Source organism: Mycteria americana, chromosome 7, assembly GCF_035582795.1.
Source record: "Mycteria americana isolate JAX WOST 10 ecotype Jacksonville Zoo and Gardens chromosome 7, USCA_MyAme_1.0, whole genome shotgun sequence".
NCBI classification, from domain to species: domain Eukaryota; kingdom Metazoa; phylum Chordata; class Aves; order Ciconiiformes; family Ciconiidae; genus Mycteria; species Mycteria americana.
Genome location: NC_134371.1, coordinates 11982497 through 11999469, shown reverse-complemented (window position 1 = coordinate 11999469; position 16973 = coordinate 11982497). Strand labels below are relative to the sequence as shown.

The 16973-nt window shown below is 42.9% G+C and overlaps 1 protein-coding gene across 3 annotated transcripts in view; it reads left to right on the top strand.

Moving 5' to 3' along the window:
• Nucleotides 1-16973, top strand: part of DIS3L2 (DIS3 like 3'-5' exoribonuclease 2) — a 195979-nt gene that overhangs the window by 92543 nt on the left and 86463 nt on the right. For all 3 annotated transcript variants that reach the window (XM_075507035.1, XM_075507032.1, XM_075507033.1), the window contains one exon: nucleotides 5123-5202. In XM_075507035.1, the coding sequence (XP_075363150.1) occupies nucleotides 5123-5202 (80 nt within the window). The remainder of the gene's footprint in view (nucleotides 1-5122; nucleotides 5203-16973) is intronic.

Genomic DNA, 16973 nt, shown 5'->3' with positions numbered 1-16973 from the left:
TAGCCTTCCACTTGAGTGAAGATGGAGCCCTGACCACTGGGAGTTGTAATCTCCTTGTGTCATAGGTCTTTATAGCTAACTCTGATATGTTGAATTCTGAAGAGTTTAGCTGGCAAAAATTGAAATATTGTACCAAACCTTGCAGCACCAACTGCACAGTATTTTCTCTGCTGATTCTTGTGAATACCTTTGCATAGATACACATATTTGCACAAAGAAAAACAAACTGCTGTTACCGTCCTGTGATCTGTGAATGTTTTAATTACCATGACGGTAATTCCAGCTCACCAACAAACTACTTATCTTACCTCTACCACTGCACTAGCCATTTATTTTAGGTCCTGTTAAAGGTAAAAAGACTAACTGCTCTACAGATAATGCTTGTCTGCTTTAATTAGTCTTCCTTAAGCTGTGCAAAGAGAAACTGCACTTAATTAGCTTTCCTTAAATTAGGATTGATATACCAGCCTGTATATGTTGATGCTGTCGTTACTGTCTAATAAACTAAGTGCTCTATTCTGCAATTTTTTTTCCCAGGTGGTTGGTTTGCAAAGTAGCAGATGGAAACAGCATGCAAGCTTTGGCTTTAGCAGTGCTCTTGTCACTGCCTCGTGGCTAGAGGTGGCTGGGTCAGTGCTCCCGGGCACTGCCTGGGGCTGGCAGGGTCTGGGCAGTCTGCGTGTGGCATGTGCTTTCATGACTCTTGCTTGCAGGTCCACCATGCTCAGTGCGAGCCGTTCACTTGATCCTCCAAAACTCTTGTAAGCATCGCCTCACTCTAGTGCATGAAACCTCTGGCCATGAGGAGGAGGGAGAAAAGATTTTATTCTTCCATCGACAGAAACTCCATGCCAGAGCAGGTCCACCTCTGCAAACCTGCATTAAACGTATGTTTTGGACAAAGAGGCTCCTGTAAAAAGTGGAAGTTTCCACACTGAAATGTTTGGTTTTGATCAATGTGAGGAGGCTGGGGGGTTCTTAAAGGCACATGTTTATCTCTAATCCTTTCCAGCATGAAGACCAGAAAATCTCTTAACTCTGTGTGTGTCTGTATCTCCTAAACCGGTTTCCTTTAACTAACCAAGTTGTGTGTATGTTGGAACGAGTGTACTTGGAACATCTCATTACTTTTACAAAGTATGTTTTGACAATTTTAAATGAATAAAACAGATTTTTATTAGGTGTAATGACAATGAGAGATGGCTCCTTTGGGGCTTTTAAAGAAGGAGGAGAGTGGGATGATCAAGCTCCTTAGCCCACAAGGTCACCTTGGCACCCTTTCAGAAGCTGGAGACAGCTGCCAATTTGTATTTACCTGTGGTCAATGCAAATGTGCATGCTTGTAGCCAGGCTATTTGCTTGTGCTTAAGCAACGTCTTTGTTAGCAGGTGCATAAAAAGTACTGTTGCCTTGAGGTTTAGTCATACAGCCCACTGCAGGTTGGTTTTGTTATTGGTTACAGTCAGAAATGTGGTCTGATCTCTCCGAGATCCCTTGTGCCACAGCCTTTGGGGTATTGTACAGGCAGACAGGGGTACGATCAGGGGTACGGTCAGGGGAGGAATTTGAACGGCTCCTTCCTCTTTGCAGAGAGGACTTGCCACATAGCTGGGAGCAATGTTATTTCTTCACCCAGATGGTTTTTGTCAGCTGCCTCCAGGGTCCTCCCTGGGGGTTTGTACAGGAGTGGCTGGTGTAGGTGCCAAGGGAGGAGACAGCTTGCAGAGCAGTGGGCAGGCTGGGCTGCCCACACCAAGCCCTTCCTCCCCTTGCTTTTCGTTGCCTTGCGCCGATTCTCTTGGGGACGAGAGGCGGCTCTCTGCACTGTGCTGGAGATAAAAGGTGATACCGGTAGGGCTGGAGGAAAAGCAGAACGAGATAGCTGAGAACATGCCTTCCTTGGAGACCATGCCCTGGAGGAGCACGTGTGCGGGGTGCTGCCCTTGGGCTCAGCGCTGCGGTCCCATCACTCGTTGGATTGTTTTCTTTCCCACACGCCAGCCCTGGTTCCTATAGCCATCTGAAACTTCTCCAGTAATAAAAACTGAAAACCAGAAATATAATTCATCACACTTAATAATGCAATTACTGGTGAGCGGAATTCGCTTAGGAAACTTCAGCGAGGTGTACTCTTGTGTGCCAGGATTATCTCACTGCTATGAACTTTGAGCTCTGCTTGCAGATCGGCTTCTCTTGTCCCATTGACTACCTGGCCATCGGCTCTGCAACACTTCTGCAGAGTCCTTATGCCAGGGAGTATCATTCCTTGTGTTACTTGCTCAGTGACTTTCTTACCTCACCTTGCAGTCTGTGCCCAGAATAAACTGCCTGTGACAAGCTACAAGTCCAAGTCCCTTGAGTAGTTTTAAAGGAGAAACGGATCTGAGCCTGGTGGTAAAACATCCCAGCTGTGCTGCACATAGAAATGCTGGTGAGAAGTGCTAGATCAGTATTTGTCTGGACCCCTCTTCAGCTTTGCATCTGTGCGTTTAAGGATCTCAGACGGTGAGCTGTGTCTGTGCCTGCAGTTTGCATGCTAAGAGGCTGCTCGGAGCCTGGCCAGCGTGTCCCAAAGGGCAGCAGGCTGTGCACGAAATGCTGCCTGGGGGGGCTGGGGGCTGCCCCGCAGGTTTGGGATCTCTGAACTTGGGCCACCACTGACCTCTGCAGTAGATTTGACTGGCCGAATACATCTCAGCAAAGCAGCCTGTTAGTTGCTGCCATTGTATAAATGTGTTCAGAATTTGGCACCCGCATATTTATGCTCACTTCTTTCCAGGGCAGACTGCAAATATGCGCTTCGTTGAAACCAATCTGCTAATTTTTGAACTGCCTGGAGCTGACGATTCGCAATGGGTGGCAGATGCTTGTGGTTGCAGGCCCTGAACATCTGGGATAAGCTATCTATTCCCCTGACACAGGAACCCACATTCTCTTTGAAGAAGCTCTTAAACCTTTTTCTTGCTCGCTTGTCAGATAAAGCAAGCCATTAGTGTCCGTTCAGTGCCGTTTGCTCTTTTAAATGAAGCAACTTAAAGGAAGATTTACTTACTAGATGTGGCTGGGGGGGGAGTCACAGTGCCAGGATGCTGTTGCCTTTATACCCTGTGAGTTAGCGGGACCTGGTGTATCAATACATGCAGGCTGGCACACATGCATGCCGCCATACTGCTTGTAGTATAGGTGTCTGTGTATCTGCATACGCAGGGCTCCCTAAAGAAAGTTGCACAGTACCTTGGAGCGGAGGTATCCTGAAATTCCATCCTTAGGTGGAATTTTAAGGAATATATATTTACGGAAGCAAGGTTGTTTGCAAGCCTTTAAAAACTGGTTGATTCCCGGTGCTGGATAGCTAGGCAGCAACAGATCAAAGTCCCGGTGTAGTTGAAAAGATTTTATATCTTTCAGTGTCACAGTCTCTAATTTGTTTAGATGCATGTGAAGGATCAGAAACTAACGTGCATCTGGGGATTAAGGCAGTTTTGCTATCCAATCTGAAAGCTAGCATATTCTAAAAGATTTTCAAAGTCTCAGAAGGCAGTGAAGTGCTTTACTGATTTTTATGTCTTTGAAAATGTCTATTTAGTGTGCCTGCTGGAATTATATAAATACGTGCTGCCAGCTGTCTGACACCAACAGATACCACCCAGAGCATTTAAGTACCGAAGTGATAGGCCTGCGAAGATAGAGACATTGCTCTCACTGTGCAAGCACCCATGCAAAAAGACTAAGACTTGCTAATTCCACCTGACACTTGCTCCTTTAAAAGTTTGCTGTAATTTTTCCCCTGCCACCTCTCCTACCCCAGGAGTATACCAGTGGTTACGCTGTAAGAAAAATAATATATGTTTTCATTATATATCTTTAGAAGGGAGTTGCCATCATGATATGAGTTTTTCTGTGGCAAGAAGAAAAGCAGCAGTCTGCTCTCTTCCTTGGCAGTCTCAGCCTGTACCATTGTGCTTGGGGATCTTTTAACTAGGGAGGGGCCGAACTTATTCTAAAGCTTAAGATAAAAACAAAATAAACCAGCAAACCCATTCCTTTACTGTCTTCACTGCTCTTCAGCTCCAGTCCCACATTCCACACGTAGTCCAGGGGGCCGGGGGGAGAAGTCGCTGTAGGGCAGCCCTGGATGAAGGGAGGCCCTAAAGCAGGAGTTCAGGAAGTTTTATTTGTTGAGTGCTACAGGTTTTGGCTCTTGCTGGTGCCAGGCTCTGCTCTATGCCAAATATGATGATTCCCAAGTCAGACGCTCTATTTTGTCTCATCTACGTCGCCCTAGACCATATCTGTGGTCCATCTTGGTGTGTTCCTGGTGTCCCTGCCACCCACTGCTACAGGACATAAGTATGTAAGCCTTCCAGGGCAGGGCTGCATATTTCAGGTACCACCTGGTACAGCATATGCAAAAGGGCGTTCAGCTTTTCCTAAGCACCAAGTTGATTTGCTAGATCTAATTAGCTGATTTGGAGCTCTTTTCTTCTATAACTTTCATAGTGTTTCCTATTGAACCTGCTTTTCCCTTTGGTGCACAATAGGCAACATAGATGTTATAAAGTATTGCACCCCTTGAGTGTCTTTACTGAGACCAAAACTCTCACTCATTTTTGTTATCATTCAGCTTGGTTTATAGGTGTTTCACTGCCTCTGCTCCATGCTAGCTGTGCTCGTGGAGTTTCAGATGCTCTGATATCTGCTCTTATGCATGGGGATGGGGGTTATTTGTGTTCCATTTAGCTTTGCAATTAGGAACAATCTATTTTTACTCTAGCTGCAAGGCATCAAGACTTCTTCCTGCTTGTTTCTTTGGAGTGAACTTGATGGGCTAAATTGTTTAGTTTTTGTGGAGGAAAATCGGTAATGAGATGAAAGCTGCTAAGAGCAAGCAGTTAAACCAAAAAGAAAAATGAAAAAAAAACCAAGGAGATTCACTTGTCTAACCCCCTTTTTTTTTAGATTAGATTTAGACTTTCAGATTAGATTGGAAGATGTTTCAACAGACAGAGTCTTCTGAAAACATGGTTGTTGTTGTCTGGATGTCTCTGATGGGCTCTGTGTTTTGATACCTTCTTCATGACTGGAAGATAAATTTTTCTTTTCTTCTTTTTTCCTTGGATAGGAAAGAATGCATTTTCACCATCGACCCATCAACTGCCAAAGATCTTGATGATGCTTTGTCCTGTAAACAACTCCCTGACGGTATGAGATATATTTTACAAAATACTTCTCAGTGTTTATATTCAGCCGTTAACACATTTGTATATATAATTTGTCATGAAGTATTCTTTACCAAATATGAGTAGAGTAATATTTTTCTCTTGTTGTTCTAATTGCCTGTTTTCAGAAATCTTAGAGCAGATATCTTCAAGCTGCACTGTGAAATAGTGGTGTCAGGAAATGCAGAACTAGTGTTTTGCATCATCAGAGCTATAATTTGATTTGAGCAGATCTCAACTGTCTCCTGTCATTACAGGAGTTACAGCTGAATAGCTAATATGCCACTCTTGCAGGCTGAATTCGAGTGAAACTTTGACCTTGAATACGCAGTCCCTGGATAAAGGAATCCATTTTTTTGAAGGTCATTGGCTGAATTGCTTTTTGGTGTTTATAGGATGCTGGGAATTGTCAGATAAGCAGAGTGTGCCTTATAAGTTGTGCTATTCTTCTCATTGCCTATTAAGCTTTCTGTTCTGCCTTATTTGTACTTTTACTATGCCGTAAGCCAACAGAACAGAAAGTAAAGCTTTAGAAGCCAAATCTTGATGATTCTGACTTGAGGAACTTCCCTCTTGTAAGCTTACTTTGCCATCCAAGTTCTGCTCATTTTGGTTGATGAGATCCAGTAACAGGCTTGGTTAGAAATATTGCATGATTTGGTTAGCCCATCCACCACTAATAAAGAAGATAAAGTGATTTTTTTGTGTGTGTTTAGTTTTTCTTGTTCTTGTTAATCATCACAATACGATGATATCAAAGACATCATTCCCTGTTTTTGGGTTGATTTCATTCTGTGCAGTGAGGCCAATGAATTGTCATGTCATTTAGACCCAGGTACAGAATAGTGTTACAGGGCTATAAAACTGATAAAAAAATCAGAGATGAAAGAAAATTTGAGGCCAATAAAATTATTTCCAATTATACTGTCCAATAGCAGTTTTGAGGCAAGATTACAGAAAAATTGCTGTTCTATTCCACAGAAAATTTAAACAGTCTTCTTGAGAGATCCTAAGCTGAACTCTGTTCTCCCTCTTTCCAATTTGTCATCTGAATTATCTGTAGATTTATGGCAGTGCTGTGATCCCACAGCTCCTCAGATCTGAAGTGTTGAAACTCTGGCTTGGGAGCCTCTACTGATCACATACGCGTGGGTTTTAGATGCTGCAGGAAACCATTCACTGAGCTGGTTTGTGGTGCATACATCTGCATTTTTCTCGTATCCACCATTTGGAGAAAGTGTTCAAGGAAAATATCTGTTTGAACAAGAATTCTTCTTTCCCAGAAAGTCTGCAAAGCCATTGCAGGGCTGTCGCTCATACTCGGCACTTGTTAATATACCTGCCGACTGGGGATGTGGCTGCACTCTGAGTCTGCCTTGTCTCTCCGACCCCAACTGCAGAAAATGCTGTATGAGGCCTCTTGCTGCAGTCTACAAGGAAGGAGATGTACCATTACAGAAGGGATCCTCTACTTGTGAGGTCCACCCCAAGAGGGTTCTAGGTGTTACTGGGCTGCTGCTTGATTGTGAGAGCTCTGTAGCCTTGCGGCTACAAATCCCCTTGTGATGCAGAGGTGGGTGGCTGCAGTGCTGCCCCGTGCCCTGATCAGACCTCTTTGGAACAAGTCCTTCTCATGCAATCCAACTCAGGAAAAACCAAACAAGCGGAAATTGGGTTTTTTTTTTTTTTTGTTTTTTTTTTTTTTTTTTAAAGTTGCCTTCTGAGTGGACTTCATTCATGTTGCTGTGCTTTGCCAGTCTTCCCTGCTTTGTTGCTCTTTGCTCTTCTCTGTACAGGCATGAGGCAGAGGGAACTGCCTGCATGTGGGGGAGAAAGAAAACACCCAAATCCTCTTGGCCTGTTTATTTCTGACTCGTCCTTCTCCCAGGGGCTGTGCCAGGCCCGTGCTGGCCTCCTGGAGCCTCCAGATGAAGGTTTTCCCTGCGCTTCCCTCATCTTCTATGAAGGCTAAGGAATATGTGAAAGGATCGTGTCAAAGCCATGCTTTCAGGGGTTATCTTTACCTGTACATAACACAGGAGCAGGCACAGTTCTCTCTCCCAGGATACCCTGTTATTTCAAAGGTGATCTCAGATGCACTTACCTGAGGGGACAGAGGATGCTTCTGCAGTCAAAGATAACAATTCCTTTTCCCAGGAAAACCAGGCAGTTGGGAAAGAAAGGTAAAATGGACCAGACCACAGCGTCACTCTACATAGGGAAAGTTTGCAAAGATCAGCTTTTCAAACAAAACAAAAGTGAAAGGTGCAGGGACCTTTCTCCTCTTTCAGTTCCCCAAAATACACTTTGCCAGTGTGTTTTAGAAGAGACATGAAGAAACCAGGAAAGAGTAGGGGACAGGGCACGACTGTCCTCCTGAGAGTAAAAGTAAAGATTTGCTTAGCTTGTATCCAAAATTTACAAGATGGGAAATCCAGTGTGGATTTAGTGCTTTTGAAAGTTTCACGTCCATCTCAGGATCATTATACACACCCCACTTTCCTCTAGATGAGCCTCAGAGGAGAAAATCCAAAAGGCAGACAAGTGAATGCACCCGGTGGTGGCTGTCCCAGCCCGAAGGTCTTTGTTCGCCCTCACATCTCATTTTCCATGAACCATTAAGCAGGAGCCTGCTCACAGCAGCCCTTTGTGTGCCAGATCTCTGCCTTTTGGCTGGAGCTGTGCATCCTCCAGTGGGCTTGTTCCGCCCTGGGCTCCTCTCAGTGAGAAGGTGCTCTGAGCTGGAGCCTTTTTTAAGAGTGATCTTATCTGTGCCTGTCCTGGGCATCGTGCCCTCTGCCTCTCCTTTCAGCCTCAGGTCTGCTGTGAGAGCGGTGCCCACACTCCATCACAGCACTGCCTCAGCCTTAGGCCAGGGAAAGTCACCCCCTGGGAAAGCCAATTTTGATGCTGGTGAATATCCCAGGGACAAGGTTTTAAATCAGTGTGAAAAGAACTGCTATGGAAATACCCTTTCTTTTATTTTGAAATCTGTGGTGTTTATTCTGAGGAGACCTTGTGGCTCAGAAGGAAATACAGACAGGAAAACGGGCCTTGATGGTCTTTGATGCAGTTATGATCAGTTAGGGAGGGAGCTGAGGAGCTGAGTGGGAGCGAGTAGCATAAAAAGACTGCAGGAAACCCTTTTCATCCTTCGGGCAGGCATGGCGGCTGGCCAGCCAGCTCAGCGTGGGTCCCCAGGCAGGCAGAGGAAGGAAATTAGGGGAGGGGAGGTTTAGACTGGATATTAGGAAATTTCACTTCACTGAAAGGGTTATCAAGCATTGGAACAGGCTGCCCAGGGAAGTGGTTGAGTCGCCATCCCTGGAAGTATTTAAAGGACGTTTGGATGAGGTGCTTAGGGACATGATATAGTGGTGGTCTTGGTAGTGTTAGGTTTACGGTTGGACTCGATGATCTTAAAGGTCTTTTCCAACCTATACGATTCTGTGATTCTGTGAAATCTCAGTGTTGTATCTGTGCTGCAATGTTTGTTTAAAACATGAGATATCTCTGAAGCAGAGATGTCCAGTCTGGTAGCTGGAATCACATCCATCTCCATTTTTAAGTCTCCTGATGTCATGGAAGGAGATGCTTGCAGAATCCTTTTAGTGAAGATGAGTAACAAAAGCAACTAAGAACCATACTGATGGACTCTTGCCCGTTATCCTCCCAATGTGCTGCTGTCTGAGGCACCAACTTGATCCAGCATTCTACCTTTTCCTCTGCCAACTATGGTTCAGTATTGAAATGCTAAATTCCAAAGGTTAAATTTTTCAAATACTTCCTGATCTGAAGAACCCAATCAAAACATTATTTTGTGAGCGTCCTATAAGGGATATCTGTTTCACATGCAGTTGGCAATATAAGCTATGCTCTGTGCCCCTTTCTAAGGTGTCACCTCAGAGAGACAGCTGCAGAGCTTGTTGCCCAAGAGACAAGGTGCTAGATCCTCAGCCAGGGTATGAGCATCACAAAGTGTCTGTTCCTAGCAGGAGAAAGTAACAGAAATGTGTGTATTTATATTACCTGACATATGCAGTCTTCACTGCAGTCCTTATTTTGCATCCTGATGGGGAATTAACATTTAGAGCTAGTTCATTACCATCAACCTGTTCCTGGACAGGACTGAGCTCTACCCAGCTGGAAAGACTCTTCTCTTCAGCTTCCAGCACTGGGGACTTCAGCTCTCAGACCTGTCCTTTGCAGTTGCAAGAGACATCCAGATCCATCTTGTATCACAAGTTCCTGGGACATTCTTGCACGCAAATTAATCTCTGTGGATTCATTATTTTTTTGACCCAGTGTGAGCTGATAGCCTTACTCAGTGATTTTCAGCCTGTCATCCACTGACCACTATAGCACTACGTAGATTACTGTTACAGGTCCATGAAATGTGGCTGGCAAAATCAGGGGTATAAATCCATCAGCATATGTGAAATTTTTTAAGATATCTGTACTTTGACTTAAAATTTTTCAGCAATTTGCAAATTTAGAAAGGTCCAAAAGCAGTGCCAGGAGTCCTTTGGGTTCACTTCTTTGTGTTCACTTGCTTGCAAAGCTATGTCCATTCCCAGCTCTTCGGTGTTAAGGAGAGCCCCTATGGGAACCTCAATCTTGTGCTTAATAGAGCCTCTTGATATGTTTTGGAGGTACCCTGAGGATTTTTGGCTTTAAAAGTTGCTATGCTAGCTGCAATTATTATGACAAAGAGTTGTTTTAGAGGTTAAGAGCTTATCCAGGGCTGGCAAGGCTGCATCTCTCATGAGGGCAAAGTTGTGTTAAGAGTTAACACGGCTTTTATTCCAAATGTAAATGTGGTTACAAGAAATTATTATTTTTTCCATCTTTTTTGCCCATATGTAAAACACTTTAAAAAAAAAAAAACACACCACCAAAAAACCTCAACATGAGCAAACCACATATCTGGCATCCTCATGATGTCAGGAGATCTCCAAAAATCAACAGAGAATGCAGAACCCAATTCAGAAAATGTCTCTCTGTTGGTGTATAGCGCCTGTAATAACTACAAGAAAAAAGAAACCACTCATTGCCCGCACTACTTCTATCAGACAGCTAAATCAGTGCATTTCAGAAGATTTTGAAGAATGAAATTGTCTTTGTCCTCAAGCATTCATTGCTAATTTATTCAAGACTGAGGCATTTTCTTTGCCTTGAAGGATCTTGGGCAACAAGCAGAGAGATAAGAGACTGTTTTTGCACCTTTGCCTAGTTTTAGAACTTCTCAGCGTAACCCTTATCAGTTCCAGTCGCTGGATGGAGGACTCACCCGTGCTATATCCTCAGTAAAAGATGGAAAGGAATTTTTTGCAGAAGTAATCCACAAATCTGTCATGAAGAACTACCCAGTAGCAGAGTGTCACTAGCGAAGGAAGCATGGGATGGTTGTGGGAATAGCTATATTTTTAATGGAGCTTGCAGTAGGATATTGCAGCAGTTGGAAAGTTTTCAGGGATATATGTCTTAAGTGGGCCAGTCTGGTTTTGAGAGGATTTTATATTGGAGTCTGCTTTTGATTAACAGTCGTGCTCCTCGTTATTGTTTAATGATAGCAGTAGGGAGGTAAGCTTGCTGTTCGCATTTGTGAGCATATATTTTAAAAGAGATCAGCTCCAATAAAGAAGGAAAATAGGGTTATTTATGTAACAGCTTTAGAAGTATGAACGAACTGTACTCCATTTAGATGACTCAGCATAATCTTGGAGTAAAGGATGGATCTGGACTGCATCTAGTTTCTACAGCCTTTGTAGAGCTGTTTCAGGGTAGCTTGAGGTTTTAAGCAAGTTCATTTCAGTCAATACTCTTTTTGTGATCCTTTCTGCACGTCATCTAGCAAATTACTGCAGCCAGGAGCATACAACAGAGCCGTTCTCAGCTTGTACAAATGTTGCAGAGCATTCACAGGAAACAACCGTACCACTTTCAAGCCTGAATGTTTTCACCCAGGGTGCAGACATTTAAAGATTTATTCTGATCTCATTGTGTAAGAGCACACCAGGTGACCTGCACGTCCCAGTGGCACCAGGCAAGTTTCCTACACTTGCCAAACCTCTTCTGGGAACCACTGGCAAGTGGTGTTTGTATTTCTGGTAATGTACACAACTGATGCAGTTGTGTTTGAAGGCTGCTTGCTGGTAGGAACAGAATTGAAATTTGACAAATTTAAAGGCAGACAATTCCATCTAGTAAAGTATCAGGCTGTGACACAAAGGAGGCAGCAAAATGATTGAGGTACATTTCTGAGGGGTTGTCTTACCCGTGTGCAGGTCTTTTAATGCTGATTTCAGAACAGTGCTTTGGGCCATACTGACAGAGCTTCTGTACATCTTTTTGTGTGTTTATTGATGACTAACACAGTTCTCACTGTTGTTCTTTCATTCCTGTATCCCTACAATCTTTCACAAAGTCAAGTTTAAGTAATTTAAATCTTATTCTAGGAGGAATTGTTGTACTGCAGAACAGAAATATATTCCACAGGCTGTTTGCCCTGGTTTTTATGTCCCTAGTGACATTGGTTGTCTGCATTTTGGAGCGAGGTCATATATAGATACATTTATTGAATCTTCCCAGTATTTATCTGATGACCTAAGCAAATGAGATTTCTGCAGTGTGCTGCTCCCTGTTTTTTCCCTTCCCTTTAAATCTGTTCAACCTGTTGGTGAATTTAAATCAAATATATCTAAGTGGAATGGGATAAAAACCTCAAACACATTGTGTTTCTGTAAGTGTCATGAAAATGGTGTATAAGCAAAGAGGAGAGCTTCTCTTAGTGACCTAAATCTGGGAAGAGTGCAGCATGACCTTTCTTCTTAGCAGACACCAGTGAATCCACTGTGGGCTGCAGTTTTCAGAAACAGATCTGCAGAGAATGAGGACTTACCTCTCTGTTCAAGGAGCCTATTTCACACATTTTGCTAAAACCAACCAATGTTTTGCCAAATGTTGGTAAAATTATCCCTTGTCTACTGCAGGCTTATGGATACTGGGGCTGCTTTTCTTAGACCTCATGGACACCTTAGTAGACATCCCTAGTGTGTGAGATCTAGCGTCTTGTGCCTGAAAAACACCTGTAGAGCCCTGGTAGCCCTGAGATGTTCTCTGCCATCCCAGGTGTGACCGCTTGCTCTTCTTCTCCTTCCATCCTTATTCTTTCCTGACGTAGGTTGCAAACATTTGGGTTGTTTTAATTTTGCAAAGTTGTGTGAACTTATATTTTGCTTTTTAAGACATAAATATTCCCTCTTCCATTCAGCTTTGTCCCTTTGGCCACTTAAGGACTGTAGGGTGAAATTTGCTCTAGCTACACACGGTACAGGACCTTTCAGCTAATCCACTTGGTTCCTGCAGCGCAGAGTATAGGAAGAGTTTGTAATTGGAGTCATGTTGGGCTGACTTGCTTAAGATAAACACTGAAGAATGGACTAGTGTTGAATCACAAGTTACATTATGAAATTACCATGCTTCATTCTTTGTAAGATGTTTAAGATTAACAGACACCAGACTCAGCTTAGAGAGAACATGACAGAAACCCCACATTGATATATGAGTCAAATGTAAAATGACCATAAACTGCAATTTACTTAAATTTATTGCAGGATTCAAATATGGGAAAAATAAAGAAGACCTACAAGGAGTGGGATTGTGCGTAACATTTGGTCAGTTTTTCCTTTGGTATCAGACATAATTAGCTTGGCTCTCCTGTTACCTTCTGATTGGTCTGGTGGGTTTTTGTTGTGTCACTAGGAAAGTGAAAAAGACATATTGCAGTGATTAGAAACAGGTACATATCCTTCCTTTCTATCGAGGGCTTGTCATTGCAGATTCTTTGAAATGTGCAAAATACCCTCAGGTCTGTGCCAAATCCAGATGCAGGCTGTGTCCCATAATGTAATCCTGTGTAATGCTGGGAAACTGCAGCATGTACAGTATATTTTGCCTCTTCTTTTAAAGTAACATGGGGTTGTGTATGGAAATAAACATCAATTCCAATTTCCGAGTGCAGGGCTGAATGGAATCAGAGGGCTGGATTGTGTCACCTTTCATCCGCCGAACATTTCTCTTGAAATCGGTGAGACAACTTGACAACGTAGGGCTCCCCTCAGCTTGAGTGGAAATAGGGAAGCTTGCTCCAAACTGATGGTGGTTGAGAGGGAAATAGACTGAGCCTAATCCCCAGAGAAGTGCATTAAACTGCGTGATAAAGTATTGGGGTGGAGATTAAGAAAGTTTGGATTTGGTTGGAGCATTGATTGCTGGAACATAATTTGTTAAAACATTTTTTGCATATATTTGAAAGCTACTTGTGAGAAGATTGGTTAAAAGCCTGGTTAAGCAAAAATGGGCAGTATTTGTCATTGGTAGTTCATATTTATTGCACTGGATTTTTGTATCAAGTATAGATATTTTATAAAGATTCCATCCTTATCCCAAAAGCTTTTTTTTTTGTCAGTACACAAAGAAAGCTGTAGGGGAAAAAGACACAGGATTAAAACAAAATAAAAGGTAGATTGTCTATGAAGGACTAATCTAATGAAGACCATGGCTGCAGAACATGCAAACAGATGTGCAAATACCAGTAGAATTACTCATAAAAGTGAGTTTACTTTCCTGCAGGGAGGAGAGATGCTCTGGGCGAAGTTGCCTTCCGGATTGTTTCAGTTCATAAATTCAGGACCTGGGACAATTCCCCAAAGATTTAGAGGCGCGGGATTTTGTGTCCCGGTGGATCTCACTATTATTTGTGAATACAGACTTAAAAACAATAGTGTCTGATTGTATATTGAAGAAAAAACCCAAATGCCTTTACGGAGCTGGGTAATGAGGAGAGGATCCAGAAATTCCTGTACAAAGATATCTAAATGCACTTTGTCTAGGATTTCTGTTCATGAAAAAGGACCTCGGGGACCAGAAGGGTCTTTAGAGAAGAACCACAAATGATAGGTGATGACCAGACAGAGCTAGAGAAAACAGGATTTTTCAGTAAATTTAGCAGATAAGAATCAGAAGATATATGAGGAAGATAAACTTTAAAAGGGTACAAATAGCTAGGAATAAATTCCCACATGGTTAACTTCAGTCATATGTTCTGTTGCATGCAGGCAGCAAAGAAGTTACTGCTCTATATATTCTTTATTATCAACTTTCTTAAATGGCAGGACCCCTCAGAATCACTGGGCTATTGTTTTAACTTTTAATTTATTGCAATGCAGCGGTTTCAGAACTCAGCTGAACAGGAAAAACATCTTCTTGCAGTGCAATTCACTACAGTATTTCTTGATTGTTGACTATTATGCTAGTTACACAGAAAGAGTAAAACCAGGTGCAGATGGAAATATTTTGGAAATCTTTCAAAAAATAAACAAAAAAGTTGGATGGCTAAAAGTGAAATCTCAGTGGCTGCCTTCTGTTCTCAAGGAAGTTGAAATGTCAAGGCTGTTCAGTGGAAGTACCTTGTATGTGTTTGGCCTAGCACTAAATCCCAAGGTCTCTTTGAATGCCTGGGAACACTCACTCAGCCTTGGATTACTGTATTCAGTAGAGATATCACAAAAGGGACTGGCCTAGCAGTAGAGAGAGGCTGGTCCCTCCCCACTCTAAACCTTCATTTCAGGAACAGGATGACATCCTACACCCAAAATGATTGTAATTCATCTTGAAAGCTGCTGGGTGCCACTTCACATCTCTTTAAATTCAAAGATTACTGATTTCCTGATAGAGTTAGCCTCTTAAATGGGTCTTGGAATAGTGATAAAAACAATTCATGACATGAATACCGTAAATTGTCCCTTTACCTTCATCATATTGGCTGGAAACCTCACTGTTAAGAGACTGCTAGGAGTCTCCCTTGGTACCTTCTCTCTACCAGCGAGGAGTGCTTTCTGAGCTGGGAATCTGAGTTCACAGCAGCACAGTCATTGCTTTGGTGTCCTGCTTGACATCTTGTCTTGGTGAAGGGTTGAACATCTGTATGCCAAGTGCTTGGGATAGACTCCAAGTAGCAATGATTCATGTTTGGTCTAAGTCATAGTCATCTAGAGGTTCTCCCAGAGATGGCCATATAGCAACTACTGGCATTCAGTGGATAAATCTGATGTATTTGAGGTTTGTAACTCCTCTTCATTTTGCTCATTACACTTGAATCTTGCAAATAAATCAATACAATCTATAAAACCTCTAAGTGGAACTTGCTATTTTGGCACCTCACAAAGCCTGCTAGACACTTGTGCAGGCACAGAGGAAACGAGCTTACCCATGACCCTCTGCAGCGTAAACAGGTACCAGCATACGAATGGGGAGAAAATCTGCATGGGCAGAAGGTGGGACATAGGCATCGCTGCATAAGGAACCATTGTGTCTGGTCTTAGTCTGCCGATGCTGGACACATTTGATATAGCAAAGAAATGGCACATTCTCTTTGTTTTCCATCATTACACTGTCTATCCCCAACTGTCCTGTGCTCTGACCTGACTTTCACTATTAAAATACTTGTGCCCTGCTGTCATCTGTATTTTCCTGCTTGTGTCTTGCTCAGCAGTGTGAACAAATCTTTATGCTGTGTGCTTATTCTGTTGGATATCGTTCCCTGTGTCCTTCAGTCTGCAATTAAATGTTTTATCTGGTACATGCTGTGTAAATTCTGTCCTTCTGAGTATTTAGTGTTTTTCCCTCAGGAGAATTCCTTCCTTGTGTAAGTACCCAACTTAATGGTGCAGTGGTACTACTTGCACAGAAGAGCTCTTTTATTCTCCTCAGGAGATATTGAAGGTACAGTGTAGGCAGTAGGTACATTCTGGATGGCAGCATCTCCTGTCACAAAGTGATGAAGAACTGACGTGGGTTTGCTGGTGACCCACAGGACAGGATACTCGTGTGTTATGTTTCTCTGCCTCGGTATCCTGGTATGTTCTGTGAGGTCTGGAGACCTGAATTCTGATTGATCACCAGCTTATATGTTTCCAGCTCATGGCAGATGGAAGTTCAGAGAAAACCCACCAGCATGAAGGTCTGCCCTGTGTTCCCATGGGAGGATCGACCCTCCCGCTCTCCTGAGAGCCTGGGACTGCCTCGTGCTGACCAAGAGCCATCTCTGAGTGTACTCTTCAGAGCTGGGCAGTGTGGGGGAGCACCTTCCTCGCAGGGGCTTTAAATGCTAACCTTAGACAAAGTATTTGAAACAGTGCTTAACTGATTTGGCTTCTGCTGGTTTGTGTATAAAACTCAGGGCTCTGTAATGCACGATGCGTGAAGTGCCATGTTATGGAGGTGTCCTGGCTTTGTTTTGAGGTATAAAAGGTAGCTTTTAAATTCTATCAAGTGGTTTTAGGACATTGCTGAATTTATTAGCTGCTACAGACAAAAGCTGTATGCAATTCACATGGAAGACCTGCTCCCAGCATTTAATTTAGTAATAGACAAAGTCTCCTCATAATTCTGAAACTATTTAAGCAATTGCTGATGGCTCATGGAAAACTCTAGAAAGTATTCTGCTTAGGAAGGGTTCCTTTCCTAATATGTTTTTCTGCTTTTCATCTTCACTTACCCTTCGTGGCACTTAATGAGCACATGTGTTTTGTTTTGTACCTTACCTGGAGCCAATCCCAAATTGGTTTATAAAATCATAGTTGTCTCCATAACATTGAGTTGATGCCAGAGACAAAATGGCCAAAGGTCAGGGTAGTTGAGACCTGAGTAAAACAGTGCTTTAAAAGTCACTACAAAGCAGGTAGGAGTTAT